General features: G+C 42.5%; 1 protein-coding gene across 3 annotated transcripts; it reads right to left on the reverse strand.

Annotated features, from left to right (window-relative positions):
- Window positions 1-1,302: 1,302 nt before the first annotated feature.
- aatkb (apoptosis-associated tyrosine kinase b) lies at window positions 1,303-24,463 on the reverse strand. Of its 3 annotated transcripts, XM_080463211.1 has the most exons (13): window positions 24,182-24,463; window positions 21,822-21,963; window positions 14,849-14,928; window positions 13,567-13,685; window positions 13,209-13,296; window positions 11,135-11,268; window positions 10,316-10,400; window positions 10,017-10,138; window positions 9,689-9,838; window positions 5,320-8,806; window positions 4,945-5,068; window positions 4,648-4,854; window positions 1,303-3,941 (listed from the first exon to the last, which is right to left on the reverse strand). In XM_080463211.1, exons 2-13 carry the CDS (start codon window positions 21,922-21,924, stop codon window positions 3,913-3,915), a joined length of 4,728 nt encoding a protein of 1,575 aa, XP_080319337.1. In that variant the 5' UTR covers window positions 21,925-21,963; window positions 24,182-24,463; the 3' UTR covers window positions 1,303-3,912. The 3 variants fall into 3 exon arrangements, with proteins under 3 accessions (XP_080319337.1, XP_080319339.1, XP_080319338.1); XM_080463213.1 differs by lacking the exons at window positions 21,822-21,963; window positions 24,182-24,463 and adding an exon at window positions 16,157-16,415; XM_080463212.1 differs by lacking the exons at window positions 21,822-21,963; window positions 24,182-24,463 and adding an exon at window positions 16,215-16,376.
- Between the last annotated feature and the right edge of the window lie 284 nt (window positions 24,464-24,747).

Below are 24,747 nucleotides of genomic sequence, written 5' to 3' on the forward strand. Positions count from 1 at the left end.
TAGCCTGTAACACAGTAGCAGTGATTAGCATCATCAGCCTCAGTCTGAAAACCAGTGGAGGTGAAGGAAATGAGCCGAATGTGGGTGTAAGATGTGTAAACCAGAGTTTATTCTTATTTGATAGAAGGTACAGAAAGTAATGATGTGACGCAGGTCAGTGTGGGGGCACATATTAGCGACAGTATCCTGAACCGTCTCCATCATCACCCGTCTCCGTCTACTTGCCCCGGGACCACAACACAACATCTCTTTGGCAACAAGAAACAGAAGAGATCATTTTTTCCAAGCTTCCTCCTTCACGGGTACAGCACATCAATACTCTGATGTCAAGATACAAAAATATTACGAACAGCCATCTAGGTGGTTCTAAGCTAAACTTGTACAGAATATTTAAAGCCTGTGGAGGCAAACAAACACTTAGAGGACACTACATGTCGGTCGTAGGATGTTCTACAAGGTGGAAACCAGCTTTTTTTTTATCTTTTTGTCACCTCCTCACATTTACACAAATAAAGCAAAGTGACCCTCCAGTCATCTCTCCACCAGCTGATCAGAGGAATGAAACAGAGTTTTTATAGAAATGCACCAAAATGTGGTAAATGAAAAGTAATTCAGCTTGTGGTACCACAATAAATATACAAATCTAATGATATGACAGTGAGGTCAGTTAAAGGCGATATCGCTCGCTAAAAATGTCATGATCGGGCAAAAGCTGAGGAATAAAGTGTAAAACGACCTCTGTGTAGACGCCTCATGTTAACACTGAGTGCCAGTTTGTATCTGGATGTTTTGACCTGTACTGTAATAATGCAGACTAAAACCGTAAAACTAGAGCGTGGACATTTTCAGTCATTATTTAATACTGGAAATTTTGGGTAAATTATCATACACCCACAGTAGAAATACCTTTTTGGATAAAAATAAATAAATGGTGGTTTTAACAGAAAATAAATAAATAAATAAATAAATAAATAAATAAATAAAAACTGCTGTAAAATATAAAATTTTCATTTTCATTTAACTTCATTTTTTATTTAGTTTCATTATCAAAATCTTCAGTATTTTATCTTTTATTTCAAAATGTGATATTAAAATAATTGAAAATGCATGAATAATATTCTTTAATAATTTTATTATCATGGGCAGTAACAGGAATAAATATGTTTTGTGCATTTTTTTAAATAAAGAGAAGAAAATTGAGAATTGTTATTTTTCAAAATCAGCACTTAAAATTTGTGATTGACCGTTGACTATGTGACATTTTACTGTATTCGTCTATGAATAATATGTCTTTTAAAAAATCCCATTTGACACGTATATTTTAATTGTGTCCAACAATCATAAAACATTCAAAACGCAATGAAAACTAAATAAGTAAATGAATAAAATCCAATGTAATAATTTTTAACAAACACTAGCCGAGTGGTATTGATAGTTCTTTGACAGAATGACTTCCCACACATTTCCCAGGATAAAGTAATGACCCTGGAAGAGCAGGATGTGAAAGGGTAAATGACACTTCTTTACTTTATGGAATCTGCAGGAACTTTGCATCAATGTGATGAAATATTTTGATTCGTCTTGTCTTCACTGACACAACTTGACGACATGAATCCTCTCCGTGGTATTTTATTTTGTACAAGTAGCCTGAAAACAGATTTTTATGAATAAGTTATTGATTCTCAAAGTCCAAGAGGATAACTCAAGATATGAAGAGCAGATTCAACAGTAAATAAAGGTGAAAACAAAATCCTCTGCTTTGATTCCCAAATGTCTGAGCCAAGAAGTTAACGGTATTAGCCACTAAACCTATATTGATATGTCTCTTCATGACTTGTTGAGTACTAAAAATTGAATCTTTGGTAATTCATTAACTTGTTCTAATAGTTGAAACACAGCCTCGCTGTTCTTTTCTTTAAATTGTCTTGATTGTTCACTACATTTATTAAAGTCAAGGTGGCACCATTACAGCTCGCTCTCTATATATGCCTGTGCAGAAAATATCAAGAGGCTATTGAGTCAATCTAGGAGCTCAGGGATTTAATAGCTTTTCTCAAGATATAAAGAGTGGAAACGATGGAGTACCTTGTGATTGTGAGTTGAGAAGCTGCAGTAGAGATGATCCAGTGATCAGGACAGAAGTGTGCTGCAACTTGATGCTAAACGTTCAATTGTAGGGCAGTTATTGGGAAAATCATATACTAAAGCACTGTTTACACGACTTTTCCAAGAAAAAAACTTTAAGAATCTGATGAATTTGCTCTGAGCCACTGAAAACGCAACTTTTTGAAAACGACTTCCAAGGTGGAACTTTTTGAAAATGCTCTGACTCCATGTTGACCGGACAAACGCAACTGATATCGGACATAGGCACCACAATCATAGATCGTTGTGCCCATGCATTCATATCAATTTATGCAGCCTGTGCTCTTCATTCTTAAATTTAACAGCTTCTCCATTCAAGTGCACAATTACTACGCCACCACCTGGATCACATGTGGAGACGCATTTTATTTCTTACAAACTACCGATCAAAATGTGTCAAAATGTTGGCATGTAAATGCAAAACTTTTCTGATACAAAAACGCAAAAACCACGCCTTTTTACTTGAAAGATTGTCGTGTAATCGGAACCTAAATCTTATGGTGAGCTTCCTGACTGTTGAGCCAGGAAGCTAAATTGGTTAGCCTCAAAGCTAGTATGAGTTTTTATAACTGGAGAGGAAGAAAAAGTCGACACTTAATAGCTCAGATGTTTCAGAATCGGTATGTTTCTGCTTTCAGATTGTGTTTGAGAGACTTTATCTTCGTCTTTAGGCTTCAAGACGACGCTAGCTCCAAAGCTAAGCTAGTCACTTCAGAGATCTGATGTTGTCCAACACCGCAGTCTTCTCACTCCTCCAGACATTTTCCCTCTGGTGCCCCCTTAAGGAAACCTTGGAAAATCTTAGAAAACAGCTTCCATCGTCGTCTCTTCGCAACATGATCTTACTACATGCTGTTTTCTTGTTGTCCTAAATAATCTCTTTGTTTTATTAAGAACAGTAAAATTTGAAAGACATCCTTTTCTTCTTGCTTCAGTACTGACTGCTGTGGCTGATGTTCTGAGAGAAGGTGGGTTGGTTCTTAAAGTGGAGCAAGTAGAGAGAAAGAAGTGCAACAATGACCCAACAACAAAAAACAAACAATAAATCATAAATTATTAGGTTGTTAAGGTTTGATCAGCTGTTTCCTAAAAGAAAAAGGAAAACTTTCTGTAACCAGACAGACATTGAAATCCCTTTGTGTTGACACTAGCATGTCCTCCGTCTCTGACATTATCTCTATATTACTTATGATACCTCAAAGATCGTGGTTGATATTCAATAATACAAGTAAAACCGTTTCCTAAAAAGTACAAAGTCTGTCGAGCTGTACAGTCAAAGTGCTGAAAAGACAAAAAAGTTGGAGTGTTTCCCGCTGAAAACTGTGGCGGAAACTATTTGAACTGTCCCGGTGTTTCCACGCCCTGTTAAACTCTCGTCATCCTAAACCCAAAAGTAAAAGAGGTGGAAAATGTGATGCTTTCCGAAGGTCTGTCCTTCCACTTTTGTCTCTTTGATCCAGAAAAATACGCAGAATTGAACCTACAGGTTCCCCCTGGTTTCATATATTCCTTGTCCATACAGTATATGTCTCTCTATATATCTATGTTAATAATCTGGAAATGTTATATATGAACCATTCTCTTTTCTGTGTTTTAAACAGCCCTACGTTGTGGTGCGACAGACTTTTCCAAAGTGTCCACAGGCTGTAAAGAGGCACTGTCTTGTGTTTCTAAAACCTGACGGTTAAAAATTAAATCAGAAGTCATGCGAGTAGGCAAAGTTGTTGTTGTTGTTGTTGTAGAGAGGCAGTAAATATCCACGGCTCCTCACTCTTTGTCTCCATCTTCACTGCTTCCTGCAGATAACACAACGGGGAAGAGAAGATTAATGTGCATCAGGGACTCTTCACACGATAATTATTCTGAAGTGATGTGGGCAAATTTGGCCAGAATGAGTATTATCTCATTAGCGAGGTAATTAAATCCGGGGCAATAAGTTACAGCAAATAGTTGCATAGTAAATGAGCCAGGGTCTCAGACTGGATTAAGCTTAATACGGCATTACAGTGGGGCTATTAGCAAAATCACGTCCACACATTATCATTAGTATTATGTAGTTGAGCTATGAGGGCAAACACTTCATGAGGCAAGTAACTGTATAGGGTAACATCTGGTTAGTCCTGTTTATTTAAATCTAACCCTTATCATTTAAACACGCGATTTGAAGTGTTGAAATTCTCCATTTCCAAACATTTCAATTAGAACCCCATAAATGTTTATTGAATGATTATCATGATTGTTATTATTACTATTACTTTAAAGGTAACCAGTATATGTCATATTGTATAGACAATGTTCTCCAGCAGATGGCACTAATATACATTTTAATTACACATACTGCTACTTTATATCTCCTGCAGGATCTTATAGTTTATGTTTACACCTGGCGAGACTACTATACAAGTAATGTTTCCACTGCATTCGGGAGAACATCTGAACTTTATTTCTGCCTTAAAACATGTGCTATGCATATCTTTGAGTCTCAGTGGAAAGACGACTGACCTCCAACAGAATCCATATCCGAGTCGGAGATGTGCGTGATGGAGAACCGGGACACGGGGGAGGGTGATACGGTGAAGCGGGAAAACTGCACGGCTGGTTTGGGCTCGGGGGTTTTGGTGACGGAGCGAGGTGGAGGGGAGTCCGACGTTGCTGAAAATGTTGGCAGAGGGAGGAGTGGAAAGTCGTCCTCCCATTCGTACGCTGCACCTGAGAGAGGAGACGCTAACGGTTTGATACCAGAAGACAAAAAAACCAAAAAAAAAAACTTCTGATAGAAGAAGTGAACGATGTACTCACTCTCCTCTGAGACGTTCCCATCGGACGAGTCATCCGAGGCATTGACCCTCTCATTGGATTTGCTCTGTGAACTCTGGCCGTTTAATGGGAAGCCATGCTCAGTCAGCTCTTTAGTCGGACTTTCCTAGTGATCAACAGAGGAAGGAAAACTTTGGGTTAAAACTGATTTTGATCAGTGAAGGGGCCTAAACATGGAAATAAGAGCTAACGAGTACAAAATAAGCTCAGGTGCTTCAGCCATGACTGAGGATATTTTTTTGAATGACAGTTAAAGTGCTGCAGAGCTGCTGATGCCACATTCTCATTATTTCAATATTCATGTAGCTAAAAATTATATTAATGTAAATGTGTGAATATTGGGTTTCTGAAAGTCACCTGATCAAACAGATAGACCGTGACATCATCAAAGAAGGACACCGTCTTCTTCTTGCGATCCAGCTCTTCCTCCAGGCTCTCGGTGCTGAGGAGGGTCGGCATCTTGAGGAGGCTGCGCAGTTTGTGTGCCTCACTGTCGTCGCTCACCACAATGGGCACCGGGTGGCATTCGTCCTCGCTCTCCTCTCCGCCACTCTGCTCCTGCACACTGTAGCTCTGCAGGTCTTCGTCAGACTCGTCGCTGTCGTCGGTGTCGCCGTCCTCTTCGTCCGCCTCCTCCCCGTCGGCAGGAGAGGCTCGGCCCTCCGTCGCAGGCAGTGGAGGCGGAGGAGTGGATGGTGGAGGGGGTGACGAAGAAGAAAACCGTCTGGTGTTTGCTGTTTGCTGCAAGGCCACCTCATCTTTGGGTAAGGTGTGTGAGATTTCACTGGATATTGCCAATGGCCTGTTTTGATTTGTCTTGATAGGAGGCTGATCTGTCGTCTCCAAAGCTTGAGCAGAGTCTTTCGTGTCCTCTGTTTCCTCCTCTTCCTCCTTAATGATGGAGGAACAGTCGCTGTTCAGGGCACCAAGAGCTTCCTCCATGGCCCCCACCACCTCAGCTGCCCAGTCTCCCAATGAAGCACTTTCTTCCTGGGAGGGCCATTCATCTAGACCCCCCTCGATTGAAACAGATCGATCCAGAGGTAGTGCCTCTTCCTGGCAGCTCTCCTCTGTGAAACCCTGCTGTGCCTCTTCAAGTTTGATGTCTTTGTTCACAACAGCATCATTCAATTCCCCCTCCTCCTCATTTTTCCTTTTCCCGGCCTTCTTTTCTTCAACCTGATGTTCCTTTTCCATATTTTCTTCTTCTATTATTCTCAGGTCATCTCCCTCATCTCGACTCTGTCTCTCATTCTCATAGTCCGAGAAGTAGGCAGAGTCTCTGTAGGGAGTCTTGTCACTCAGAGGCAAAAGAACGTGGTCGCCTGCCTGTGAAGTTTCCATGGCCAAGTCTTCACCCAAAGATGGTTCACCGTCTGTGGGCATCTCTTCAGTTTCCGCTCCATGCCCCTCTAGCCCCTCTTCCTCCTCCAGTGTTCCATTGAGAGGAGACTTTCCAAGACTTTGTTCTCGTGCTTCATGAGACTCTTTGGGAACAAACTCCGGACTCTCATTATTCTCTGTGTCATATCCACTGTCCATGGCTTTAGGTGAGCTGGAAGGGTGTGAGGACGCAGGACTGAAGCCTCCACATGAGCCGACTGTAGAAGGCAGATCCATGGAATCCATTGAGTCAGGAGTTCCTACCTGCTTCTGTAGCGACTTAAGGGGAGGAGAAGCATTCAACTCGCTGGACTCGTCAGCAAAGATGCCTGAGGTGACATCAGTGATATCATCAGTGATTTCATCCTCTTCATCTTCATCACTGCAGTCTAGGATGTCGGCGAGGCTCACACTGGAGTCGTTGTGGTCTACACCACTGTCAACAGTATGGCTGAGCTCTGACGGTGGATCAACGATGGCCACCATCACATGCATGTTGTCATCTGGAGGAGGAGTATTTTTAGTCATTGTTAGGGTCACCTCTTCTTTCCTAGGCTCTGGAGGTTTTTGCATGATGAGGTTTTCTTTGATAACCTCCTCCCTTTTTTCTTTAAATGGGTTATTGTTGGTTTTAAGATCAACATACTGTTCTCCACAGTCCTCGGACTTCATTAAGATCGGCTTTGCTATGATGGGCCCTCCTGGAGCCGGCGATAAATTGATCATCTCTTCATTGCTAGGGATGTCCATCACCTTATCTCTGATGTAATTGGTGTGATTGTAGCTGTGGCAGATGCTGTTGTTTCTGACCAGCAGACCAGTAAGTGGGTCAACAAAATATGAGTGGCAGCACTCTCCTGATGTCGGCACTTGACTCTCACTTTCATGGCACAGGTAGATGTAGGCATTGCAGTTGTCTGAGGGCACCAGTGGATGTTGTTTACTCAGACTGAGGCAGGCACTGTTATCTTTGGCCTGGTGTGGCTCAAGATAGTCAATGGGTTTGGGCAGAGAGTGAAAAGCCAGGCTGTGCTCATCTGGCCACGAGTCTTCGATGTCCGTACTTGGCATCGTATAGTGGAAATCAGCATAACTGTCCTGTCTACAACTGTGACTAGCACGTCTGTGGTGACCCACACTGCTGTGGTGGTGCTTTGAAGGCCAAGTGTTGCAGGTGTGTCTCTCAACAAAAATGTCCTCTTCGTCTTCTTCCGAGTCACTGTCTCTGTGTCCAATGAAGAGAGCCCCCTCTGTCTCCATGTTGATGCTGACAGAATGGCTGTGGTGCCTCGTGTGGCTAGGCATCGTCTTCCTCAGGGAGCCCATCATGTCATAGTAACCCCCGGTCACATTCTTTCCTATGATGGAAGCCTGAGGTGTGTCCAGGTATGGGTCTCCATAAGCCTGTTGAGGCGGGGTGTTCACAGAGGGGGAAATACCGAGTGGGTTGTCCAACTCACCCAATGCTTGCCGCAGGCTTCTTGACCCCCAGCTTTCCGGATGCTCACTGGACGCCTCACTTCCAAACATATAATGATCTAATCCCAAAGGTGGTGATTGCTCATAATAGTAACCCCCATCTCGGTCTTTATAGGACACATAGTGACTCGACTCCCAGGGTCGCTGCGGGCTGCTGTCTGACACTTGCCCTAAAAGAGGCTCCATTGTCAGCGAGATGGCCGGACTTGAGTCATTGGAGTCGTACACGTCAGATTTATGAAGGTCTGCCGACCAATAGGGGCCCATGTTCTTGGCCTGTGATGGGCAGGCCATGCACTCACCCGAGTCTGCACTTCCTGTCAGGAAGCTCCCACTGCTGCCCTGGTAGTCTGGACTGTAGGAGCACGTGGTGAAGTCTAGATCAATGTTACAGTCCACCGGCTCCTCAATGCGGATGTAGTATTCACTGCTTACAGATGGGCTGTGTGCACTTAGGACCGGAAGCACACCTGGGGCAAGTAGATGTTTTGGTTGATAGTATGATGGAGAAACTCCATGGCTGAGACTCTCCAGAGGGCAACCACCCACAATGCCCCCAGGTGGATAAAAGGGTTCCTGACAGTGATGGCTTATTTGACCGAGGGTAGAAGAGGAGTCCGAGGCTCTGTACGACTGCTCTGCTCTGGCTTGCTCCCACTTATACTCAAAGTTCAGGCCGTGGCTTGTTTCAGTGACTGTTAATATGTCATCTCCAGACTCTGAATGGTAGCCATCACCTGTGGAAAACTGCTCCAGGAGAGGGAACGAGGAGGGGGTTGAAGGGGGATGGTCTCGCGACATTGCCGAGGGACCTCGGTGGCTGTTGAATCCTGTGTTGGGACGCATGGAGTTCCAGCGCCGCTCAAAGTCCTCTTCGGCCTCGCTGGCCCCCTTGGCACACAGGTAGCTGAGCAGCAGGTGGACTTCCTCTGCATTGGGTCTCTGGTCAGGCTGAAGCCAGCAGAACTGCATCACTTCATACCTGTTAACGACAGTAACGCAAAAAACATTGTAGCTTACTGACGGTGGTTGAACCAGTGAAAGTTTGTTCTTTGTAAAACATAGCGTGACAAATATGTGGCCCATGGGATGACCGTCCTTAAGACATATCCTGCACATTATCTGTCTATATTCCCCATCTTTCATTTTGCCCTACGTATTATTGTGTTATCTTTGTAGATTGACGCATGTTGTAGTCACCACCAATTCAGTGGACAGTGACATTTTACACTGAAATTACTGTTTCTGTATCAGCTAATAGAATAAACCTGATAAAGCTACACAGACCTACCTGTTTCTGACCATTTTATTGTCCCTGGCACCATCTTTTGTTACTTTGACTTTACATGGTTTGGATTTAGTTTTGATGGGTTGCATGTTTTTATAGCCAGATTTTTTAGTAAACTTAAAAAAAAGAATTCCAGGTGTTTTTATTGAACATAAGTCATTGGATTTGGTCATGGACCAACTAGGACCAAGCACAGTCATTTTCTACAACTGCTGTCTGTCTTCCTCATAACAAAAAGCTTAAATTCGCATCACGAGCTAAAACTCATGAAGCAGTGCTTCCACACCTAGGACAATAACAGTTTTCTGATCACAAACCTAAATGAGTCCAATTAAAGCTCAGATTAAACATGTTTCCAGTCATAAGTATGGTTACAATGCGTCATGCTGGCACACCAGTCATTTTTAATAATCATGCTGTGACAACAGTACTGAATAGACAATATTTATTTCGTGAAATCCACACATAATATATTAATGGGCACAAGAAATGAAAATCCACTCATCCTGGATGGGATTTAATTATGTGGCTGTCAGTGTTGCATTTTGCATGTGGACGGGCTTCGGTCTGACTCACCAGCGCTCGGCCAGTGGCACTTTGAGCTGCGGTTTGTTCAGGCGCAGCTGCTGCTCCCTCACAGCGTAGGTCAGGACTTGTCTGTCGGAGTAGTGTCTGTAGGGCTGATTCGCCAACTCAAAAAGCTCCCAGATGGTCACACCCAAAGACCTGAGACACAGCAGGAAATACCAGACATACAGCAGCAATCAGGACAAAGAAATATGTCAGCGCACATTAATCATGCACAGATTTAGGCCAATAAATACAAAACAGCAGCGGTCTTCCTGGGATGTAATATAGAGTCCTAACAAATAAAAAACCACCAGTCAGAGTGTGTTGATGTTACCAGATGTTGCTCTGTTGGGTCTGGTCTGCCACCAGCAGATTTCCATGCACCTCATCCACCAGCTCCGGAGCGATCCATCGGAGGGGCACCAACATCTGATCCGACGTCACGTAGTAATCGTCCTGATAGGATGATCGACCAAACGTTAGACATGACAGACAAAAGCTCAGTTTAAATATATTTACTGGATAAAATATCCTGAAACAAGTGGGATTAAATAGAAAATGCATGATTATTTATAACGGATTACATGACAGGAAAACTCTTGTTCATGCATTCACAGTGTGTCTGTGCCCCACCTTGTACTTGGTTTGTGAAAGTCCGTAATCTCCGATCTTCACTGAGACGTCAGCAGTCAACAAGCAGTTCCTCAGAGCCAGGTCACTATTGATAGAGGAGGGAGACATGGGCAAATCAATACATATGTATTATGTAGAAAAGAAATGGGTGAATGGTTCAGATGAATGAGTTAGTCTAGCTTCAGTATCGTACGTCACTCTGGGTGGAGGCGAGGGGGGAGGGGGCTCTGGAGAGAACGGACCACCGCCTGCAACAAAATCACTGATGCTGGAGTCTTTAGGAGCACTCAGTCAGCACCAGGATATTGTTCCAGGAAGAGACCGAGCAGCAGCAGCAAGTCCAGGGAGACTGGGACTCATGTTCCAGCTATAACTGATGTTCTATCTGTTCCTGAGGTGTGACTACAACCAACAGTCTCCTCCAGAGGTCTTGGCCCATTCATCCTCTGTCCACACCTTCTGTGACATCATCGGAACACCTCCACTGTTGTTTCCCCTCTATATTATTTTCTCTTCTTTCAACATGACCAAACCTTTTCTGTCAGTCTTTCTTCCATCTGGATATTTTCCACACTAAAAATGTCTCAGACTTTTACATTTCTGCCACCTTGCACTGTGAATTTATCCAATGAGATCTTGAGCTTCAGTTGCGCTTCAATAAAGTCCAGTTGACCACCAAACCACCGCTTTAACTCCTATAGATCTCATTTCAAATGTGAGTACTACTATCACGATCACCAGCACAGCTCTTCTCTCCGTATGCTGAAAACATCAAGCAGATTATTTCATGATGAATGAAGAGAAGGAACGACTGGGTACCTGTGTGTGAAGTTGTGTTTGTGCAGGTGCAGGAGGCCCGAGGCGATGCTACAGGCCATCCTCTGAAGGACCAAAGGCTCCGGGGTCAAGCTTTCGGCAGATCTGCAGCTCCTCAGGTAGCCTTTCACATCCCCCTAAAAACCAGCAGAGGCATGAAACTGTTACAGACTCTCACCACTGGAGGGCAACATTGTCACTACAATAAAGTTTCACAGTAAAAGGTTCTGGCCTGAATAGAGAATCTGGAAGGCTCCAAAAAAACAACAACAGATGAATGAACAAACTCCTCTGAGTTGGATTTTTACACATTTCAGGGATTAACAGACAAATCCAGTGTCTGTGAGAATTAATTCCTGCATGGCACAGTCTCCATGTTCCTTTCTCTCAAACATTTAGACTGTATTTTGTTCATTTGGAAAAAACTATGCAACAAAAAAGGTGTTTGCTCCTCTGTTGGTGCTATTTTATGATTATTTTTTCAGGCGTGTCAGTGACTGAAATCAATCAAATGTGAAAGAAGAGAAGAAACCCTCCAAGGTTACATAGAAGGGGTGTTTTATTAAGTAAAGAAATAAAGGAGTTGCAGAAAGATGTGCTGAATCCAAGAGAGGAGGAGAGATGATTCCAGTCAGATTCATATGTAAATGCTCCTCCAATTTCATTCAAAACTTTCTGGACCAACAAAAGAGCTTTGCAAATTTAAGTGGATGTAAAGACGGGGAAGGTATAAAGATTAAATATTCATCATAAGATGAATTAAATCTTCCACAGGAATTTATCTGTAGCCATTGAAGAGATGTGCGTTTTACATCACAATGAAGGGCTTTAAATTATCATCATGAGAGGAAATATCAGCATTTTCTAATCTGGAAAATCAAACAGTAGCCTGAACTGAACTCAGAGTTTTCCTGGAATCAAAATCAATGAAGGTGAGTCAGTTTCAGGTTGTGCACGACGCAGTGATTATTGGTCTTTTTGACTAATATTAAGCGCTGAAGTTGTGTCTCAGTTCATCAGAGAAGCTTGAAACGAGCCCTGAATCGATTTGATTTGTTTGACATTTTCTTTTTGTTCAGTGCAGATGATTTGTTGTGAATGTGTGTTATCAGTTTAGCCTCCAGCCACTAAATCACACATAGAAGCATAATAGATGAATGAGTAGTTCACTTGTTCCTCAGGTAACAGCAATTATCTCTGAGTAGAAAAGAAATAAGATGATGGATGAGGATTAGCAGGAAGACTCCTGCCTCTGCTATTATTTACTCTAAAAATCCATCCTGTGGCGAGGCGGACGAACTTCAGTGGAACAAGTGTACTTTGACTCCTTTCAGGCTTGAAGCCAAATGTTTAAAGCTGCTGCCAAGAAGGATTTCACTGCCAGAGGTAGGTCAGAAAAAAAAGGTTAGAAAATGTTTTCAATCTTCTTAAAGTTCAGGGCAAGATGAAGGGTATTATGCAGCATTGAAAGCAAAGGTTAAAAATTCCTGCACACATCTCAGATGGATTATTTTAATTCACTTAATGCTCACAGTGTGGTTTGATAGAAATATATTATTTATTTAAAGAGATTAAGACGGTACCAGGACACCACCTGCAGGAATTCATTATACCTGAGATGTGTGTGTTTTAACACCAGATAGTGACCAGTGGATGTTTTTTTATTTAATTATTACTGTATTCAGTGGAAATTTGTATCTATTCATTGTATTCAATAGCTTTTTAATAATAAACTATATTGTATTCAGTAAATTTAAAATTGTATTTGGATTTTTGGAGGAACACATTGTATCTAGCGGATAAATGTTTTCATTTTTTGTACACAGTCGATCTTTTAATAGATTTGCTATATTATCTAATCCCAACCCTCTCTCCAATATCCAATAGCCGTAATTTATAATTACCCTTCTGTATTAAAATAAATGATTTACAGTGTGTGTGTATATCTATGTACACACACACACGCACGCACGCACGCACGCACGCACGCACGCACGCACGCACGCACGCACACACGCACACACGCACACACGCACACACACACACACACACTGATCCTGCTGCTTCAGATACTCACCAGAGGACAAAATTCCATAACCAGCAGGTAGGGGGCGACTTCAGTGCACTGAGACAGACACTGCAGCAGGGCTGGGTGCTGGAGGGAGCTGAGGAGAAGAGGAGAGAGGAAGAGGAGAAAGGGGAGGAGGAGGAGAGAGGAGGAGTTAGGCCAGATGATGAAGGTGATCGCTCACCACAGCCGAGGTTTGACACAGTGTAGAATAAACAAAACCCACAGCAATGTTTTACATTTAGATTTTCACATTTATATCTATTTATGTAGATATTTAAAAAAAAACAAAGGCATTATAATCGTTGTTTTTGTTGCTGGTGATGGTGGTGGTGATAGCGATGGTGGTGGTGTAACAGTTGTTTACCGGTACGGTTGTGCTTCATCCAGAAAGTGTCTCTGGTCCTGCAGGCTGGCGCTGGTCCTGAGCTCCTTCACCACCACCTGAGTGGACGTCAGGCCTGCGTTCACCTCCCCGAGCAGCACCTGCAACCACACAGGCACGGACAAATGCGTACAGGGAACACAAACATGAACACACACATGAACACACATAAAGCCGTGGAGCGTTGGGGGGTCGGTGAGCGACCGGACAGACACCAGACGTGGAGCGGACATGCAGGAGAGCAGCACAGACAGAAGACACACATGGATGGACATACCCAGTCAAGGTACACAAAGATGGAAAGGACGGATGTGTGTTGAGGAGTGAAGAGTGTGAGGAAACGACCAGAGAGAGAGACAGAGACAGAGAGAGACAGAGACAGAGAGAGACAGAGAGAGAGAGAGAGTGACAGAAAATGAAGAAACGTGTTATTTATTGAGAACATCACACAAATACACAGTCTGCAGTGACACAGTGTTACATAGAAATCAGTCCCCGAGCTAACCTCCGCCCCCTCTGGGACCAGCTGAGGATCAGAACTCTGAAATACCTATATGTACTCAATTACAAGTAAAAGCACTGTTGTTAAAATAATACTCAAGAAAAAGTCCTCAGAAAGTAGTCAAAACTTTGATTACTTTTGTTTGAGCACCATTGTTTTAAAAGTTCGAAATTGAATCACAAACTACTAAACGTTTCAGTTACTGGTACTTGAGTACTGTTTCTCAAGTAAAGTACTCAAGTAGAACTACAAGGCACTTTATTATGAAACAACTCAAGGAACGAATAACTTTTACTTGAGTAATGTTATCCAACTAAAACTACAAAGTACTCTATTCAGGAACCACTCAAAGTATGAGTTCCATTTAGAATTTGTTAAATTTTTTTCCAATCACAGCATTTGGCTCATTTCAATTGTAGTAAATATTTACATATAGAAGATATATTTATGGAAAATATTTACATATGAACAACATTTATGTTAAACATTTGCCTTCAAAACAAATATTTGCGTCAACATTTACATTGAAAAAATTACTATATAAATGAATGTATAAGAAATATTAACATATGAACAAATATATTAAAATATATTAAAATGGTTAAGTATAAAACAAAAATAAATAATAGAAAATGAATGTAACTTTGACGTAGGAGTACTTTATTGTGTGTGTGTGTGTGTGTGTGTGTGTGTGTGTGTGTGTGTGTGTGTGTGTGTGTGTGTGTGTGTGTGTGTGTGTGTGTGTGTGTGTGTGTGTGTTACCTTCCCGAACCATCCATGTCCGATCTCCTTCAGGTAGAGGAGACTGTGGCGGCTCAGATCTGAGGACTTCAAGAGCTGGACTGGAGGAGAGAAAGAAACTCTTCAGACATTTCCTCTTTACGTTTCCCTTCATCTTCATCAGATAACTCTTCTTCAGACTGGGATGTTTTGACACAGTTAACCTGTATGGCCCTACATTGCCCAGCTCTGACCCACATCATGAGCCTACGAGCGAAACACTACTGACGTTAAAGTCGTTATCATTTCCATCAGATTGGCCCTTTTGGAAGATTCATCACAGACAAACATCCTGTTTCAACAACTTAGACCAAATTTACTGTGGACACACGATGATGCAAAACGTTAATTTTATAGAAAAAAAATTTATCCGTTCATCAGATGGATGATTATAGTCACTAAATTCTACCTTTCTCTGTTTTTCACAAACTAAAGACTAAAGACGGGAGGAGAACACACGATTAAATCGGTGCTGTGAGCATCGAGCAGAAAGACGAAGAAAACAATGAAAATTACAACGTTATTTAACTGTTTGTTTAACATAAAAGATAATAGAAAAACCACAGCTGTATGACACTTTAAACCATCTTTACTCTCAGTCTGCATATCCAATAAAGAACACATTGGAATCAGACTGGATCGTGTGTACAGTGAAAATAAAGCCAACCTTTTAAACGTGTTCAGTAGCTCATGTTTAGAGTATTTGAAAAAGAAATGGAGGGATTCAATAATGTTAGAGATAATAGACACATTATCCTATTTACAGAAAAAATGTAAACATAAATTTTGAAATCTGTCTTATTTTTACTAGTTTTATGATTTTCAACAGGTTTTTATTTACTCACATGTAAATGACAGGCAGGGATGTATGAGTAAGTTGTATTTCGAATTATAAAAAAATCTATTCTTTTAAAGACTGAATATTCACAAATGTAAACAAAAAGCATGTAAATATCTTTTAACAGCACTGCACTGCTAAAGTGTGCAACTTAATGATTTGTCATATTATTCATATATTTTTCATCAGCCATCACCTCACCCAGTAAATACTAACATTTAGATATGACTTGTAATCTAAAACAAGAGTAAATAATTAGGATTTATCCGTATTTTGCCTTAATAATATTACTGTACAAGAAGGTAATGGAAGAAGACCTGAAGGAAGTGAAGGGATCAGGTAACAGGTAATGAGAAGATGCACGTCCTCGACTGCACTGAAGGTCTCATGAATATATACAGTATATATAGTCCAGAACATATAACCTCTGATAGTAAGATGATTGAACGCACCACGTCCAGGATGTTAAGTGTCTCGTCGGGCTCCATCCTCAGTCCATTTGATATTGACCTTCTCTAAAGTGAAACATCCAAACATGCGAGTGGACGTCACGCATCGTAAACAGCAACGACTCCTCTCTCGGGGTGATTCTATGCGGAGCTGCCGTCTCTGGCACCCATCTGTCTGACCGTCCTCTGTCAGCGTCCCGCCAGGACCCGAGTCCTTCCTGCCTGCTGGACATGCCCCACCTGACCTGCTCCTGCTCCGACTGACGGACGGCCTCCACCTCCCTCGCCGTCCAGCCCTTTTCTCTCTCTCTCTGCGTCTCCCACGATGACACTGAGATTTGTGGGGCGTAGAGGCAGACAGGCAGATCTTTGTGGTGCCTTCTTCCCCCTCAAGAACGCCACACAGTCCCGTCCCTGTGTGGAGGCCATATTGGACACCCCTGTCCCCGTCTCCAAGCTGGTCATTCCTCACACCCACTCACAGTCCCTCCAGCCAGAGGCAGAATGGACGCCATTGTCTGTCTGCCGAGGGCCGCATGGCACCAGTTAGGACCAGTTAGTGCCACACACTGGGGCTATTATCCGCCAGCTCCTTGACACAGGAATGAACTGAGTTTGGTGATAACAGTGGAAGGCAATGGGTCCCACCTACACCATCATGTTTACAGCAAATATTCATCATGCTGGCGGAACAATGACGATACATGACGGGAGAAAGCAACTCAAAGCCTACACTAAGACCTCTGTTGTAGTTGCCAAGAAGAGTACGGTAATTGTTTTGGAGCAAAGAAAAGATGGCATTTTGGTCCAACTCTCTCCACAAATATCAGATTCAGAAATGTGTGCTAAGATAAATACGCAGAGAAAATTCATGAGGCTAATACAATCTACTTTAAGGATTATGCTTCAAACTTTCCTTTATGGCTCGCAATGTGGATGGATTGGATAATTTCTCCATCGACCATGTTCTTAGTCATGCTGCTATGGGTTTAACACACTGAGAATCATTTTAATTAAAAAAATTGAATAAACAACAACACTGACGCCCTGGTTTACACAACGATGATCCAAGAGAAAGTGCATCGTTTTATCGCTTTCGTTTTACATAGCAACAGCGGAGAACATTGTAGTTTTAATGTTGGGTGCTGTTGGCTGTTCTTGTAATGAAACCACACACACACATGCAGCAGAGAGCAATACGCTATGAACATTCATAATGGTGAGTATGTGGACATTCGTATGGACAGACGATGTAGTTTGATTGTTACTACGGTGACTGTCAACTTTAAAACTACCAAAGTCCCTGGAGAATGTAAATTTACACTGCTTGGAAACCTTTGATGCAGCTTCTTTTCTTTTTCTTACTTCCTATCTTGATGTGTTGTTTTCCTCTGTGTCCTTTATACCATCCACCAGAGCACCAGAGCACCAGAGCTCAAATTGTTGACCAAACCAAACATGATGAGTTCAAACACAACTGACATTTCGCATTTTATCCATTTTCCTCCAGGAAGTCCTGAAAAAATGTCATATCTCTATGATTTTGGTTAGAAATGTGCTCGTTGACACACTTTCTGAATGTGAGATTATAGATTTTTAGCTAATCCATCCAGATATTTTGAATAAATAATGTATTTAACGGTATTTCTACAATGGAACATGTAGGAGTGCAAACTAAAACGTTCATTGATTGTGTTCTAAAGTTTTATTTGGCACTCACACACTGTGCTGTGATAAACTGAAAGTACCAGAGATTACCCTGCTGAGTCCTGAGCTCTCCCTTTAGCTAATACACTAACTCAATTTCCATTTGACAGCCTTGTCTGGCCCGTCCTGAGCTGTGTGCTGCCAGCGTCTCGCTGAGGAATGCGTCTGGCTTAATCGCAGTCGTAGGCAGGAAGTCTTCAGTGAGATGCACAGCGGCTGAATCACTCAGAGCCAAATGGAATTCCCATTATCCCGTCCGGTCCGGCTCATCCCGCTCAGCTCTGTGCCGAGGTGCTGAGCCGTTAGGTCGACCTCTTAACGTCATCTGAAAATCACTGAGGACCTGTCCACGCCCACGTCGGGTAACTCAATGAGAGGCTGTAGCAGGCCGAAGAGTTGAAGTGTGACGAACAAGTCGAAGCAAATAGAAGGTGGTTTAGGGTCCGTTTTTCTAGGGGAAATGCAAAACTTACATTTGCGTTGTGGGTGTCCGTTTACATGACGTCGGTGCTTGGACCCAATGAAAATGCAACTTTTGGAGAATGCCTTCCAAGGTGGAACTTTTTGAAAACTCTCTGACTCCGGACAAACGGACAAAAACTTTCTAGAAACACTGTGTCCGTGTAGAAGGCAGAAACGCTGATACTGCCCATGAAGTAAATAGTTTTCCTGCGCATGCGTGAGTAGATGGACAACAATAACAACAACAACAATGTTTGCCTCCAGAGTGTCATGACTCTCAGTAGATGTTCTCCTGGGACTTGGTTAGGGTTAGCCTAATAACAATTTAAACTTTGTCAACTGCCCATATAAATGTTGGTGTACTCCCATTGTTAATGTTTATAGTTTGTTGATCTCTGCACGCATGTGCATGTGTGGTTTCATTACAAAAACAGCCAACAGCACCCACTAGTGGCCCTGCAAGAAAAGTGTATCAAAATGTAGCCGTGCAAACGTGAAACTTTTGTCTTCTCTTGAAAGTGTTTTCTCTCTAAACGTTGTTGTGTAAACGGGGCCTCAGTGATTGAAATAGAAAACAATAACGTATTGTTCTGTGAGCGCATGCGAGTGGTTTCATTACAAAAACAACCAACAGCACCCACTGGTGGCCCAACATGCTAACTACATTGTTTTAGTATTTCTGCTGTTTCCGTGGAAACGGACATTGTTTTCAAAACATTACCGTTTAAATGCGAAACGTTTTCACTTGAAACTTTATCATGTAACCGGGGCCTCACTCAGAATAACTTTCATATGCATTAGATCTCATAATCCCAAAGTAACTCAGTCTGAAAGATGTTGAAACATTGTGTGTGTGTGTGTGTGTGTGTGTGTGTGTGTGTGTGTGTGTGTGTGTGTGTGTGTGTGTGTGTGTGTGTGTGTGTGTGTGAGAGAGATCTCCTTGGCCTCTCCACTGAGTGGGTGTGAGCTGCACTGAATCTTTACAGTCCAGCCTGCAGCAGAGAACAGCTGCATCAGGGTGCGTCCTCAGAGCGAGACCCTCGGGCGGAGCCAGAACTCTCCCAGCACTGGAGTCTCATTAGGAGCCCCTCCCATCCACATAGTCTGCCGACAGCCCGAAGCACCGCCGGATGATGGAGGACATGGGAACGCTAGCTGAAAGCAGCCGGGTCATTACTGCTCTCTACTTCAGGAATGAACAAGGACCCCAAATCATTTGGTGCTTGGTAGCTTTGATCCTTTATCTTTAAGGCATTTATATGTAAGAAACCTGCATTTGTATGAAAGTATATGTCTGAATCGAAATATGACAATCCAACAGAATGACAGCAAATAGCAAATAGCAAATAGCCACCCCCCAGCCCCCACCCCCTCCCCCAAATGCTTGGCGTGGTCAGATGGATGCATTCCTTGACATTATTTCTCTCTTACAAAAGTCAATATCCTGCGATGATGTCAGTGGGCGAGGTTGTCCTGAAGGTGCAGTAATGAATCCCTGACTGCCACTTCTAAGACACCATATGGTTTCTGTTATCCACAGAGCGCCTGTTAAAGGCTCAGTTTACACAAATATCGCAAACAACAGGGCAGGAGATCTCCTCCAAAACATTAGTTTAGAGTTACCTCAAATTTCCACACATACACACACATATATACACACAGAGGGACAGCAGTTCTAAAACTCTTTCACAAACAAAACTATCAAGTTTTAAACTCATTGAAACGTAATTGTAATTATGTCACTATTTTGGTGGGGCTTGTGGATAATGCTGGAGCAGTTTGCCCAGGAAAGAAAGAGATAGCAGGCTCAAGTCATAAAAGTAATCAAGGGGAGTCTCGCTATGGTGTGACGCCAGTTCTCCTACAATCAGGAGTTTAGTAAAATAATAACAACACACTTCTTGTTTGATCTGATAGAGAGCAGTTTAGAAAGTAAACAGAAGTCAACATGGCAACATTTTTGGTGAAAATGCGGAAACAGCAGAAACAGTGAAAACGATGTAGTTGGCATGCCAGGCCACTAGTTGGTGCTGTTATTTGTTTTTGTAATGAAACCGCACACACATGCGCACTAAACATTAACAATGGGAGTACGCGGACATTCGTATGCACAGATGACCAAGTTGGATTGTTCTGATGGTCACTGTCAACTATAAAACTACCCAGGAGTCCCAGAAGAATCTGGACCGGGAGTTTGGACACTCTGGAGGCAAACCTTGTTCTTATTATCCATCCATTGAGCCACGTGTAGAAGAAGTATTTACCACGACTATGGTGCATTTTAGAAATGTTTTCAGTGGCTCTGATTACCATTGATACAACAAAAGCTTTACTTGAAAATGATCAGCGAAACGTCAGTACTTGTCCCTGGGTTAATAATTTCACATCAAAAATCAATTGCTTGTGTTTCTGGCATTACAATTGCTTGATTGTGTGTCATATGTAACATTGGAAATATTAATGCCATGCTGTTGACTGTTCTCAAAAACCCTCATCAAATTAATTCAAAACTTCCTACTCTACACTGTACAACTATTTTTCTAAAGTAATTCAAGTGAAAGAGTCCTTGAATTCTATTATTCATCAGCTTTTCAGTCACAACGCTCACATTTGTAAGTGTTGGACATCTGATGCACGCACGGTGTGTGGGTGGGCACGATCCATTCAGTCCCGCCACGCTGCAGAGCCATAAGTTTATCAGGCAGCATTATCGCACAACGAGGAGCGCTGTCAGGTCGACGCAGAAGCAGAGGAAACAGAGAGAAACACTCTGACTGGGGTTTTGTGCTCCCACATTCCTCACATAGCAGCAGACAGCAGTGTAGGCCGGCCGCTGGACGCCATTATGCAACCGGCAGATGTTTGTGGGAGAGAGCGAAGCCTAAAGAGCACGGAGTCGGTTCTGTAGGGACCTGCAGCAAGGGATTGTGGGATAGGTGGAGGCCCGGCTGACCGGGGCCAGCGTCAGGGTGGAGCTCACTCCAGGGACAAACTCTCACCACTGCCAGGATCACAAATCTGCTCATTTCTCTCACACCCTTCAAATGTTCTCGCAAAGTTTTCACGTATCTCAGAAGTGCTGGCAAAACCACCGCGGTGATGTCATGACTGGATAGACGCTGAGCACATATCAGTTCTATACTTCATCCCCTCCATGAGACGTCAAACTGTGTAAATCAGGCTAAACGCAACAAAGGGATTTCAAAGATTTACTCAGGGAGAAAACTGCGAATGAGAGTAAGACTGTGTTTAACCTTCAACACTCAGCACGCTCCTCCGCATACATTATGTCCAGGCAAACATGAAAATATTGTCTTATGCTTGAACGTTTCCGTCTCTTTGCAGAAGTTTTAACCTTTTGTCGGGCAACTTGTTGAAATTCATCGACAGAGTCTATAAAGTCCAGACAGCCTATTGTGTTGTGTGTATAGAGCAAACTTGTGATTCTATAAGACAAATTATCAAAATGTGACACACGTTTTAAGTTCTACGAACTCACCTGATCGAGGTGGTTGCTTGGCGACCGGCAGGGTCACCTGGGTGAGCGGCAGGATGTAGACGTCCGGGCTGCCTTGGGCGGCCGGCGAGGCCAAGGTGGACATGTCCGCGTGGAAATCCTCCCCGTCCGCATTCTTGAATTCCTGGAGCGGAGGGATACACCGAGAGGTCAAAGGTCAGAGACACCTTTGGCAAAATACAGTAGAACAGGAGAAGTGGGCGTGGCCGACGGGGTAACAGCAGAAACACTGATATAGATATAGTTAGCATGCAAGGCCACGAGTTTACTCTTGGTCATTTTTGTAATGATGCCACATGTGTGCAGAGAGCAATACGCTATAAATGTTAACAATGGGAGGACATGGACATTCCAGTGGACAGACGACCAAGTTGGATTGTTATTACAGTCTACTATAAAACTACCAAGTCCCAGGAGAATCTGGACTGGGAGTCATGACACTCTGAAGGAAACATCGTTCTTATTGTCCATCTACTGAGCATGTGTAGAAGAACTAGTTACCATGGCCGTAGTGCACATGTGTGGTCGCAGCACAGAGACAAAGCATTTTACAGAAGTTTTCAGTGTTCCACTGTTATGTAATTGGACGCCCAAAATGCAGCAAAGGTTTTGAGTTTTCACTTGAAAATGTTGTCGCGTAAACGGGGCTAAATGGGTCAGTATGAAAAATAATGCAAGCAATGTCGCGGTTGACCCGAAGAACTTATTTCTGTACTCTTTCTTGTGCTCGATAGCTTTATCCACAACTTAAAATCACAGACTGACACTGACTCTTTGTAGTAGCAGTTGTACTTGAGTACAAGTCTTTCAGTACTCTTTCCTCCTCTCGTTACTTGTGTCCTGGAGTTCATTATGAGGCGCAGAGGCACAGAGCTGCATCCTCACACCGGATGTCTGAATAAAAAGGGTCTTAGATGGGAGCTGGACAGCAGCAGGGTCCCATCACTGGAAAAATGTGACCTGCTGCGGCCCCTCAGCAGCACCCACACACACACACACACACACACACACACACACACACACACACACACACACACACACACCCCCGCCTGCCCCTCCTTCATATCCACATCTTCACACGGCCCCACTCACCCTCCCATTCAACATGTGGTTTCACTCACTCGCTCACTCACATGCATGCACGCACACGTCAGTGTCATTTTCTGGGAAACTAATTTTTTTGCAATTTCTTTTCTGCAAATGCAACAAATAACAAGGACATACACGCCCCAAAAATCAGTACATTCCATTTTATGAAACCCATATTTTTGCCTTATCTTTCGAGACGATTCAAACAAGTCGGAAGAAATCAAAGAAGCATCTATTGTTTTTTTCTATGACAAAGGTTAAAATTGTTTCGCTATCGATTAAGGAAAATTCAAAGAAATGTATTAAAACTCAAAAAAAAGAGTTAATCTTGATGCATTTTAAAGCTGTTTTGTTCTCGTCATCTTTTGTCATTTGCTTCTTCAAAATTCTGCAAAACGCTTCAGAACTTCAATCTAGTGAAATTGACAAGATGACACAATTTTTTTATAAATAAATCTGCAAGTTTGAATGAACTTCTGTTATCTTTGAAGAAAACTCTATTTCCTCATGATTTCAGGGCTTGTCAAACTAGTTTCTATGGCTTTTCTAAAAACACCAACATATTGGTGTTTTCTTCCTCTGGAAAACTTTGATTTGTAGCTGCCAAAAGCATTTAATCAATATTTCTGAGTATAATGAATTTAATAAAAACTTACACTGCTTAACTTTAAATACATTTTCAAACACTTTTAACACCAAACAAACAATGTATTTGCTTGCTTCTTCTTTCTCAGTGCTAAAAGGGACATTTTGAAAAGTTCCACACCTCACTACAATTTAAAACCTTCAAAACCAATAAAGTGAAGATGAAACAATCTGTTGATCTTCAATAATCAGGTAATTTACTGAAATATCGATGTTGTGATGATTTTAAGACTAATATGAAAAGTATTCTTTGCTTCTTCTCTGGGACAAAATTGACATTTTCATGCTGTTTTTACTGGAAATGCTACAAAGTTCAAATAAATCACCATTATAAAACAAACACACACGCATCCTGTTATTTAAACTGAGTAAATAAATCAAGTTTAAATGTTTATTTAAAAGTTTTTTTTTTGTCTCCTGGAAAAAAACGTTATTACACCCTGAAGCATCAAATCAGATGCACAGTTTAATCTGACTTTAATCTTGAATTAATCTATTTGTAACATGTCCAGTCAGAAACAATTTTTTTTTTTAAATTAACCGGTGGGAAAAAAAACCTGCAAATTAAAAAAAAAAAAATTTCTGGAATTCTTTTCCCATCATCTTACCTTCGATCTGAGTCCACAGGTGGAGACGACATGTCAACAGATGCAAACTGCAAACTACAGTACCTCTCTACCCGTCTCTTTCTCTCTCTCGCTCTCTCACACGCACACGCACACTTCCACACACACACACACACACACACACACACACACACACACACACACACACACACACACACACACACACACACACACACACACACACACACACACACACACACACACACACACACACACACACACACACACACACACACACACACGTGCAAGCACACACACACACACTCAGTGGCCTCTCGGGGCTCCTGTCAGTGCGACGTGTGGAGGACAGCTGGTGTAAAAACTTCTTCACTCTGCAAAGAGAGAGTCCCTCTGCTGAGGTGGAGGAGGAGGAAGAGGAGGCCCTGCCGCTTGACCACTGTGGTTGAAGTGAGAGAAAGAGGAGCAAGAGGGGTGGAGGACGAGGAGGTGGTCATCTCATGAGGGAGCAGAACGAAACCGAGCCCCCACAAAAATGCGAGAGGGGGGAAAAAAAGAAAAGGAGGGGGGTCGGGGGGGTCGGGTTCACA

The sequence above is a fragment of the Lipophrys pholis genome (genome assembly GCF_963383615.2).
Source record: "Lipophrys pholis genome assembly, chromosome: 1".
Lineage (NCBI taxonomy): Eukaryota > Metazoa > Chordata > Actinopteri > Blenniiformes > Blenniidae > Lipophrys > Lipophrys pholis.

What these genes read in the sequence shown, in the direction of transcription:
- aatkb (XM_080463211.1), bottom strand. Translation starts at nt 21,924, where the DNA reads ATGTCCACCTTGGCCTCGCCGGCCGCCCAAGGCAGCCCGGACGTCTAC. An exon ending in GATGAAGCACAACCGTACCG is followed by an intron (nt 13,297 to 13,566) that starts GTAAACAACTGT and finishes TCTTCTCCTCAG; the next exon opens with CTCCCTCCAGCACCCAGCCC. An exon ending in ACCCAACAGAGCAACATCTG is followed by an intron (nt 9,839 to 10,016) that starts GTAACATCAACA and finishes GCTGTGTCTCAG; the next exon opens with GTCTTTGGGTGTGACCATCT.